Source organism: Pungitius pungitius, chromosome 18 (genome assembly GCF_949316345.1).
Source record: "Pungitius pungitius chromosome 18, fPunPun2.1, whole genome shotgun sequence".
Lineage (NCBI taxonomy): Eukaryota > Metazoa > Chordata > Actinopteri > Perciformes > Gasterosteidae > Pungitius > Pungitius pungitius.
In genome coordinates this window covers 419,976-431,021 of record NC_084917.1, presented here as the reverse complement: position 1 = coordinate 431,021, position 11,046 = coordinate 419,976, and the positions used below count along the sequence as shown (strand labels likewise).

At 45.1% G+C, this 11,046-nt stretch overlaps 1 protein-coding gene across 1 annotated transcript; it reads left to right on the top strand.

Annotated features, from left to right (window-relative positions):
• Nucleotides 1-373: 373 nt before the first annotated feature.
• man2a1 (mannosidase, alpha, class 2A, member 1) lies at nt 374-10,304 on the top strand. Its single transcript, XM_037485318.2, has 24 exons — nt 374-660; nt 974-1,081; nt 1,302-1,523; nt 1,609-1,753; nt 1,892-1,979; nt 2,065-2,148; nt 2,299-2,426; nt 2,500-2,673; nt 3,048-3,234; nt 3,395-3,572; nt 3,656-3,846; nt 4,843-5,040; nt 5,762-5,876; nt 5,993-6,060; nt 6,605-6,773; nt 6,974-7,210; nt 7,492-7,614; nt 7,688-7,802; nt 7,913-8,046; nt 8,278-8,419; nt 8,631-8,764; nt 8,988-9,182; nt 9,335-9,445; nt 9,521-10,304. Exons 1-24 carry the CDS (start codon nt 655-657, stop codon nt 9,689-9,691), a joined length of 3,423 nt encoding a protein of 1,140 aa, XP_037341215.2. The 5' UTR covers nt 374-654; the 3' UTR covers nt 9,692-10,304.
• The last annotated feature ends 742 nt before the right edge of the window (nt 10,305-11,046 follow it).

Genomic DNA, 11,046 nt, shown 5'->3' with positions numbered 1-11,046 from the left:
AAGACACACCTTTTTAGACTCTACATTGACCAAAACACTAGCAAACCGTAGCACTAACAAATGATAGCACTTAAATTGTACTTATAATGGCACTTTTCTATAACATGTTTTGAAACTGCTTATTTGATGAAAAATGTACTTTCTTGTTACTTGTTCTTCTGAGTTTGTATCTATGTGAAAATGCACTTATTCGCTTTGGATAAAAGCGTCAGCTAAATGACATGTAATGTAATGTGTAGTAGGCTATATGAATAATACTACCCATATGAGGTACACAAGTTATTATGTAGTATATGAATGTGTCATTAGCACTTTTCACTTATCAGATGCTTCTCGTCGGCTGACGTCACATCCTAACCGGAAGTATCCGCAGCGCTGAGTCAGACCTGAAACAAAATAAACATCAGGCAGCGGGATCAGCGGCCTGAGAGAACGCTGCCGAAGCACCGACACTACTTTATTTCACTTTAAAAATAAAGAGTTTCATTTGTGTTGTGTTGTGGAAGCTGAAGGCGAGCAGCGCGCGACACGAGGAAGCGCGTGACCCGCCTCAGCGCGTGACCCGCCTCAGCGCCAACGCGGAAGTTCACTCAACTAAAGTTTGAATTAAATCTTTACGGCCGATTAACTCACAATAGCAATACCGAGGTCTCCATGAAGGTAATTATACAAAATATGTTGTATGTGTTTATTTACTACGTCTTTAAAAAAGTGTTATTGCAAATGCACTGATATGTAAGTTAATTTGATATAAATTGAGCATCTTCTTGTTTAATATTCTGCGTTTTATCTGTTGACGTATTGAAAAGAAGGACACAAAGCTGATACCTGAGGTATTTTAAGGCAGTACTAATACGCACTAAAAATACTCCACTACAAGTAAAAGTCCTGCCATTCCCACAATGCACCTGTGCCGTGTGTTTCGTCGCTCTGGCTCATTACTGGTTTAATTTTCTTTATGGTTTTGTCAAAGATGAAGAGGAACCTGTTTCGCCTCTTGGTGGGCGGAGTCTTCTGTGTGCTCGTGATGTCACTGTACCACGTGCTGGAGATGATGCAGGGGGCGGAGACACCTGGACAGGTGAATGATGAGTCAAACTATTTCAGCTTCTTGTCCCTCACAATAACAGTGGACTTATTGAGGCGATGTTTAATAACGTACTATAAATGATTGACGTGAAGGTGACTCCGGTCCATACATTGATAACATGATCATGATTGAGACCAGTATATATGGTATGATGTATTGATAGTGTACAGGATGATAGAAATCAATAAATCCTCCACCATCCCGTCTGTAGGATTTTTACCGCCTCCAGCAGCAGATCGACAAGTTGGAGCGTCTCCTCAGCGACAACAACCGCCTGGTTGTCACGCTGCGCGACTCACTGCTCCACCGCCAACCAGCCAGAGGGGCTGGAGCTGCAGTCAATGTGAGCGCAGGCTCCGCCCACAGACCAGCTGGCGCCCTGCCTGGCTGTCGATTGGCTCAAGAGATGAAGGGCGGGGCCGACGGAGTGCAGGTTAGCTTTAATTTGTGAAGAGACATGAACCAAAGGGTCCGTAGCGCACGGAGCTTGAATGAGTCTTTGCATCCTGTGATTGAAGCTGCTGGACGTTTACGACCTGCTGCCCTTCAACAACCCCGACGGCGGCGCCTGGAAACAAGGCTTCCAGATCAGTTACCGCGGCAACGAGTGGGACGAGCAGCCGCTGGAGGTTCTCCTGGTCCCTCACTCGCACAACGACCCAGGTGAGAAGCTACCAACCACCCAATTAAAGGTAAAGGGGGTGGAGCCTATACAGGCCGAAGCACGTTGATTGGACGTCTCCGTTAATTCCCTGCAGTTAATGTGTGTGTGTGTGTGTGTGTGTGTGTGTGATATTTCAGGCTGGTTGAAGACATTTGAGAATTATTACCAGGACCAGACGAAACACATCCTCAACAACATGTTGATCAAACTGACTGAAGACAGCAGGTACAGGTTCTTGGTGTGTTTTCTTTGTGAAGGAGTTCAGGTTTTTTCCAAATTGATTGACAGCATCACATGTTCTTTTCTTCAGGAGGAAAATGATTTGGGCAGAAATCAGTTATTTCTCTAAATGGTGGAACGACATCGACGAGCAGAAGAGAGAGATGGTCAAACGGTACCTTCAAACAACACTAACGAAACATCTGAAACAAACTTCTTTTAAGATTAAAATATTTGATTGTGTTCTTTTTAATATTATTACCTCATTATTAAACATGTATCTATTGATTTTAAGCTGTTTGTCTGCCGCTCTGTGATTGGTCAGCCTGGTGGGGGCGGGGCAGCTGGAGCTGGTGACGGGCGGCTGGGTGATGGCCGACGAAGCGAACTCTCACTACTTCGCTCTGCTGGACCAGCTGATCGAGGGACACCAGTGGATCCAGAGACACCTGGGTTTGTGTTGCCCCGGCGACGCCTCGACCCCTTTCGCTTTGTGTGACATCACAGGTGTTGTTCCTCTGTCCAGGTGTGAGGCCGAGCAGCGGCTGGGCGGTGGATCCGTTCGGCCACTCCCCCTCCATGGCCTACCTGCTGAAGGGGGCGGGGCTTAACAACATGGTCATCCAACGGGTTCACTACGCCGTCAAGAAGCAGTTCGCCCAGCAAAAAACACTCGAGTTTCTATGGCGACAGAGCTGGGGTGGGATTTTTATGGAAAATTAAATTCAGAAATGAGGATAGACATAAATAATATATATGATATAATTAATCAAATATTATTAACATTTGAATTACACAGTAATAATATACAATGAAACATATGAATGTGATTAAATAATGAATAAAAATAAATAAGATCTAGAATTCCCCTACAAAAACTACTAAAAATAAATTAAATTAAAACAAAAATTATTAAAATTATTAACATAAAAACAAAACAAGGTCTTGTTAGCAATGAATTGCTGTGCAGAAGAATTGAATTGAGGGGGAAATTCCTTTGAAATCAAACTTACATTTTGTGTAAAATACGCACGCCTTTGATTGGTTTAACCCCGTCCCATTCCTTGTTGTCAGACTCCTCCCCCCGCAGTGACATCACGTGTCACATGATGCCGTTCTACAGCTACGACGTGCCGCACACGTGTGGTCCAAACCCGGCGGTTTGCTGTCAGTTTGATTTCCACCGGCTGCCGGGGAGACGCACCATGTGTCCATGGAAGAAATCCCCTCAGCCAATCACAGAGCAGAACGTCCAAGAGCGGTACTATTATTATGAACATTACATAACATTTGTTCTTAGCTGCTTGTTTTTATCCAGAACACAAAAAAGGGTGGAATTTTTGGTTTCAACAATGTTTGACAGGAAGCAGCGTCTCTTTACAGTCTGTTGCCGTGGTGACGGCGTGCCTTCTGTCCCACAGAGCGCTGCTCCTGCTGGATCAGTACCGGCAGAAGTCTCGTCTCTTTCGCTCTCACGTCCTCTTGGTTCCGCTCGGCGACGACTTCCGGTTCGTGGAGGCGAGCGAGTGGGACGCTCAGTTCAGCAACTACCAGAAGCTCTTTGACTACTTCGACCAGCACCCGGAGCTCCACGTCAAGGTGGGACACCTGAGGCCTGGCAGGGGGCGGGGCCTGAGGTTTGAAGTACCAGCATTTCTTTAAAGGTCCTCCTCCGTCTGCAGGCTCGCTTCGGGACTCTCTCAGATTACTTCGAGGCTCTTCATCGCCGGCTGAACGCAGCAGGAACGACTCTGCCGACGCTACGCGGCGACTTCTTCACGTACGCCGACCGAGACGATCACTACTGGAGCGGCTACTTCACCTCCAGACCGTTCTACAAGCGCCTCGACAGGACGCTGGAGGCCACGCTCAGGTACGCTGTCTCACCTGGGATCCAGGTCGCTGTCAATGAAGGACTTGGGTACTTTATCAGTTAATGACTCGGGTACTTTATCAGATAATGACTCGGGTACTTTATCAGTTAATGACTCGGGTACTTTATCAGATAATGACTCGGGTACTTTATCAGATAATGACTCGGGTACTTTATCAGTTAATGACTCGGGTACTTTATCAGATAATGACTCGGGTACTTTATCAGATAATGACTCGGGTACTTTATCAGATAATGACTCGGTTACTTTATCAGATAATGACTCGAGTACTTTATCAGTTAATGACTCGGGTACTTTATCAGATAATGACTCGGGTACTTTATCAGTTAATGACTCGGGTACTTTATCAGTTAATGACTCGGTTACTTTATCAGATAATGACTCGAGTACTTTATCAATGAAGGACTCGGGTACTTTATCAGTTAATGACTCGGGTACTTTATCAATGAAGGACTCGGGTACTTTATCAGTTAATGACTCGGGTACTTTATCAGTTAATGACTCGGGTACTTTATCAGTTAATGACTCGGGTACTTTATCAATGAAGGACTCGGGTACTTTATCAGTTAATGACTCGAGTACTTTATCAGTTAATGACTCGGGTACTTTATCAGTTAATGACTCGGGTACTTTATCAATGAAGGACTCGGATACTTTATCAGTTAATGACTCGAGTACTTTATCAGTTAATGACTCGGGTACTTTATCAATAAAGGACTCGGGTACTTTATCAGTTAATGACTCGGGTACTTTATCAATGAAGGACTCGGGTACTTTATCAGTTAATGACTCGGGTACTTTATCAGTTAATGACTCGGGTACTTTATCAGTTAATGACTCGGGTACTTTATCAATGAAGGACTCGGGTACTTTATCAGTTAATGACTTGGGTACTTTATCAATGAAGGACTCTGGTACTTTATCAATGAAGGACTCGGGTACGCTCTCAATTATTTTGTGCTTCATTTTCTCAGAGCGACAGAAATCCTTTTCAGCTTGACGTTGGCTGAAATGCGCCGTTTCCGTGGCGACGGGCGTTTGGTGTCCGATTTTCCGGCGCGCGAACACTTTCAGCGTCTGACGGCAGGGAGGCGGAGCCTAGCGCTCTTTCAACACCACGACGCCGTCACCGGCACCGCCCGCGACCCCGTGGTGGTGGACTACGGCACCAGGTCACTACTCCCTGTTAGCAACGTTAGCAACGTAGCCCCTTGCATGTTAAACGTAGATACGATGGCTTTTGGTCAGAAATTTGGAATTAACAAATGGAAACTCAAAGTTAGCATGTTAGCCACATTAGCATAATACGTGAGGTTAAAACGTTGTATTAGCTTGTTAGAATATGAAGCTGAGCAGGAACAATGTAAGGCGTTAAAAGACTTTGGAGGTACAAACTAGCAGGTGTTTACTTCATTTATGTTACAGAAGTTGTTAATTTATCCTAAAGAGGTTTAGTTTTCTGTAATAATTTGTTCCCACAAAGTTTCTTTTTTTCAGATATTTATAAATGAACCTCCATTATTCTCTGTTAGCATTAGCAGCACGTGGAACTCCTTAGCGTGCTAAGCATTAGCATGTGTTTTGTCTCATTTGTCCCTCCATGCTCTCAGCTGACGGATGGCGTCACCACTGGCAACGGTAACAGGTACCGCCCGGCTTGCGTGAGCACTTAGCGTTTAGCTTCCCCATCGCACCCGTTTATTTAGCATTAGCATCTAACCTTCACTTCCCATCCCCCCATTTAATCCCTTTCATTAACGGTGTGTCTTTGCCTGGTTATTACTACTATGAAGTTAATTTATTTTACAGTGCAGACCTTAAAGTCAATTCACATTTACATTATGAGTGAAATTATAACTAATAATTAATGAACTAAAACATCTTATTTCACAGGTTGTTTCACTCCATCTTGAACCTGCGCCAGGTGCTACAGAGCTCCGCCCACTGGCTGCTCCTATTGGACAAGAGCCAGTACCACCACGACCAATCAAAACCCTTCATGCAACTGGTGACCTTTTTGAACTTTTACTTGTCGAAATATTTTTGTAACACTTCTGAACACGGTTTTGTCTGTGAAAAGGACGCGTGGAGACAAACGTCCTTGTTGTGATTCGTCTTTTTAAGGACGATGTGATATCGGCACACGATGCTCTGCCCCGGAAAACGCTGCTCGCGCTCAATGATGAGCCCAGGTGAGAGGGGCGGGGCTTAATCAGGCAAGAGGCGGAGTCAGGCTAGCTCACTTTCTTGTTTTCTATTTTCCAAACCAACTCTTTTCAACCTTTTTTGTGGTGGGTTCTGATTTTTATAGATCACAGACTAGCTTAAGGGCCTTGATGTGGTTCTTTCCCTGAGACAAAGATCTCTAATCTGATAGTGGTGAATGTCGACATCTGAAAAAGCATGTAAACATTGTTCTGTGTGTCACTGATGCTGATAACCTTGGCACAATAAACGCCGATAAATTGAAATTGTTTTCTATTTTCAACCAGACAAAAGTTAGTTTTGTTCATGTAGACGCAGCCAGGCTCAGATTCAAAGTGAAACTCTTAAATCTAAACATCTCGTCTCCTAGGAAACGACCACAGTGCTGTAAACAGGAAGTCACTGGAGCGTCGCAACTATGACCCTGTCATTTAGATTATCCTCGTTATGCTAAGCTAACTGAGGCTGTTAGCATAGCGTTTCATAAGTTCAGGGAAACGTGATGTTAAATCAAACTCTTTTGCCCTTCAGGTCGTTGATCATCTTCAACCCGACGGAGCAGCTTCGATCCTCCGTCATCAGCGTCGTCGTCGACTCTCCGGACGCTGACGTCATCGATGCAGCAACGGGTCGACCAATGGCTGCGCAGATCTCCGCAGTGTGGGCGGAGCCCAACCAGGCGTCCACGGAACAATTCCAGGTGAAGAGTTATTGTTTATTTAATGTTTGTTATGTAGCTTTTATCTTTGAATTGGAACTGTTACTTCCTATGAAATGAATGATTTACAGTTACACCGTTTGACGATCACTAATATGTGGATTTTTCCTGGATGATATTAAGTCCCTCCCCATAAGGCTGATTGTCCAATCACAGCTGAGTAACACGTATCTTCATTTCAGCTTGACTTTGTGGCTGAACTTCCTCCTCTGTCACTCGTCGTGTATCATGTGACTAAAGCCTCTTTTGGCTCCGCCCACCGGGCTCGGTACTCCTTCTATTGCCGTGGCAACCCGCCGGTTGTCCAGTCTGAACACTTCCAGGTGTCCCGCCCTGAGGGACCTGAGGCCGACGCCCCTCTGTCGCTTAGCAACCAGCACATCAGGATATGGAGCTCCCCGGAGACCGGCCTGCTGCAGGTCAAACTTCTTAGATTAAAAGTTTGGGTTTATTTCATTGATCAGTTTATTATCAGTGATTTAAGTAACAATCACAACCAATTGAATCAGGTTTCAATTTTGAGAACTTAAATCGAAATGACTAAAAGCTTTTGATAATAATTTCATGATTATTATTATAATTCTTTGTTGTTTTCATTGTTGGTATTATTATCATTATTATTATTATTATTATTATAATAATAAAACCCTTGAGGGATTGTAATTGTTCATGTTGATTGTGTTTTTGTTTCGGTGGGTAGAAGCTGCGTCTGCAGTCCGGTCCGGTCCGGGACGTGCGGGTCCAGTTCTTGTGGTACGGCACACGGAGGAACCAGGACAAGAGCGGAGCCTACCTGTTCCTGCCGGGGGAGGAGGGGGCCCAGGTAAGACCAGGACCACAACCAGGACCACTAACCCAGCGGAACCAGGCCTCAGAGTTCCCCCCTGTCCCCCCAGCCCTACTCGTCCTCAGAGCCCCCCCTGGTCCGCGTCTCCAGAGGTCCGGTCTTCTCTGACATCACTTCCTGTTTCCGACACTTCACCCACACGGTGCGGCTGTACCACCTGGACGGTAAACAGATTCAACCCCTTAATGGATCCCTTTCTATGTTTTCATTTATTTTGTATTATTTGTTTTGAAAAGTGAGTCATTTCAGAATAAAAGTCTCCTGTCTGCCCCAGGGCATGCTGGGAGATCCCTGGAGATTTCCAACATGGTGGACATCAGGTCAGAGTTCAACCGAGAGCTTGTCATGCGGCTCGTCAGCGACGTCGCCAACGGCAACCGTTTCTACAGCGACCTCAACGGTTTCCAGGTTCATTTGCATCTCACGCCTCATTGATGACTTACTGATACTTTATTGATCACTGATAGGGATTTTCAGTATATCATTTATATATTTTTAAATCATTATTGATAGTAGATTATTTATAGATCATTTTTTAGTTGTTGATTTATTCCTAATATATTATTGATAATGGTACTGGTTGATTATTGATTGTTTATAAACGCATCCAGCCGGATCATTGATTGGTTATTGGTGTAGATGCAGCAGCGGCGGACCCTGCAGAAGCTCCCCCTGCAGGCCAACTTCTACCCCATGACGTCGGCGGCGTTCCTTCAGGACGCGGCGAGTCGCGTGTCGCTGCTGTCGGCTCAGAGTCAAGCCGTCGCATCGCTGCGGCCTGGTGAGCGGCTTCTATGGATCAATGCTCCGTATCATTAAGTTATGTGTATTCATTGATCACTGTTTGAACAAGAATCCATCAATACATACAAATAAATAAATACATAAATCAGTCAACGGTGAAACAGTCACATGGGACCTTCATTGCTCTGAGAACTATCTACTTAACATTGAGAAGAAGACCTCTGACCTGTGACCTCTGACCCGTGCAGGGGAGCTGGAGGTGGTGTTGGACCGGCGGCTGCAGCAGGACGATAACCGCGGCCTCGGTCAGGGCGTCACAGACAACAAGCTGACAGCGAGTCTCTACCACCTGCTGCTGGAGGACAGAAGGGGCGGGGCTGAGGTGAGGGGGCGGGGCTCATGCAAAGGGGGCGGGACACAACTTCAACAGGATTTGACTTCCTTGCGACTTCAAATAATTTATGTTTGAAAACATTTGAATCTGTTAGATTTATTTATATATTCATATACATACATTTTTAAAATTGAATGTTTATATATAACTTTCTTACTATTTGTATTTGTTCCGTTTCTATTTTTATATTTGTGGTTTTATTTGGGGACAGGATGTGGGAGGAGCCTCAGTTGAACACCTGTCACTGCTCGCCCACCTGACCTCGCTCTCCCTCAACCACCTGCCAATCACCATGGTCGCCCCTAGCAACAGCCAGACGCCAGCGCTCCGCCCCTTCCTGCCCCTCCGCTCATCGCTGCCGTGCGACGTTCACCTGCTGAACCTCAGGACCCTGGAGGACTCACAGGTAACACCTGGAAACACCTGGAAACACCTCAATGATAAAAACATCCACAAACAGGGATTTCAATAAATGTGAATTGTGTTTATAATATGACGCTTGAAACTGTAATAATGGATTATTTTGATTGGCATATTGTTCTTTTTGGGGACAAACAGGAAGCAGACAGTCCGTCACAGGAAGCGGCTCTCCTCCTCCACAGGAAGGGCTTTGATTGTAGCTCCGCCCCCCAGCCGCCACTGGCGTGCACGTGGAGTGCGCAGGAGGAGGTGGACACACAACACGCACAATGTTTATTCATTAAAACAGTACATGTGTAACAGAAGAAGGCGCTTGTGCTGCAGGTGGATCTGGACCTTCTCTTCTCTCCCCTTCGGTTCCGTTCGCTCCGTCGCTCCGGTCTCACTCTGCTGCGAGAAGACGACCAACCGGAATCCGCCCGGCAACCGGCGGCGCCGCGCGGCGCCCGCCTCCGACCGATGGAGGTCAGCGCCTTCCGCGTGGAGGTCGCCTGAAAAGGCAGAACTTGTAACCACGTTAACGTCTGTAAATCAGCAGCTACGTTTGGAATCAAAGAGGATTCAACTGTCGATGGAACCGAATAAAATGATTTTTGTTTGATGCCAAAAGAAAAGCAGACGGATACATCAGAAATGAAATTATTTTTAACAATGATAAAATCACAAAAACTCTTTTCTTATATTCGTAGTTTTTTAAACTGACGCCGCTCAATGTGAAAATATAAAATATACCTCTGATGTGGGTCAGAGGTCAAAGGTCAGATGGAGAAAACACTGGAGCCCAAAGGGAAGTTGTCATGGCAACATAAAGGGACCAAGCCAGTCGTTGGCTGTGTGTGTGTGGTTGTTTCCATGGTTACTGGTTTGCTTGTGACTTCCTGTTACTGCTGTTTATTCGATGAAGTCATATGAACCAGTGGAATTGTGGGTAAATTGTATGCGGTTGTGTATTTTAGATGAATAATTGTGGACGAATGTCTCTGCACATTTTTAATTGTATAAATATTGATATTTTAATTGCTGTGAATTTTTCGAATGTTTTCTATTTCTAGTTTATTTTGGGAAAAATCTATGGTTTTAATACAAAATAAATTATTTTTTAATTTTCCTTTTTGTTGATGTATTGTGATGTTTTTATTTCATACAGAATTCCTCCTGCTGCTTTTGCACATCATCATAAACACAAAGAACCAGTTCCATTGTAGCCACAACACCAGCTGCCCCCCCCCCCCCCCCCCACTCATTGATGAGGAGCACTGCTTTGGATCCACGTCTCAGTTCCTAACCCTCAGCATATATTTGATCTTATTTTGATCTTATTGCTGCACTATGTCGTCGTTATTGTTCTGTCTTCCGTCAGGCACCATCTATGACTGACACATGACTGATTCATCTGGCCAGCTGTTGGGCCTTCGGGGTCTTTTGGTGTTTCTGAGCTCACCAACACGTCCTTTCTTTTCATGAACGTACCAAACTCCTCACGTTTTTCTCTCTGAAGGGTTCGTTTCGATCATTCAGCCTAAAGAGGACTCGCTCCACTTCTTCTCTTTGACACCAGAACCGACTCGTATTCAAAGTTCAGGCAGCAGAAGCTTGTGGTTACGTCCAGCAGAGTGAAGACCTCCTGCAGCCCACTGAAGAAGGAAAACACAGAGGGATGGATTACACTTGTTGTTGGAGGATTATCCACTGTAGCCTGCGACACCGGGTTACCATGGCGATAAGGAGCAACTGCTGCTGCATCAATACAAAACAAAGGAAAGAAAGTGTAGAGAAGGTCAAACAACTGAGGAGAGAACATCAAGCGTCTGGAGAACAAGCTGCAAGAAATAAATGAAACTTGTGAAGAG

What these genes read in the sequence shown, in the direction of transcription:
- man2a1 (XM_037485318.2), top strand. An exon ending in ACGCTGGAGGCCACGCTCAG is followed by an intron (nt 3,847 to 4,842) that starts GTACGCTGTCTC and finishes TCATTTTCTCAG; the next exon opens with AGCGACAGAAATCCTTTTCA. An exon ending in CAAAACCCTTCATGCAACTG is followed by an intron (nt 5,877 to 5,992) that starts GTGACCTTTTTG and finishes CGTCTTTTTAAG; the next exon opens with GACGATGTGATATCGGCACA.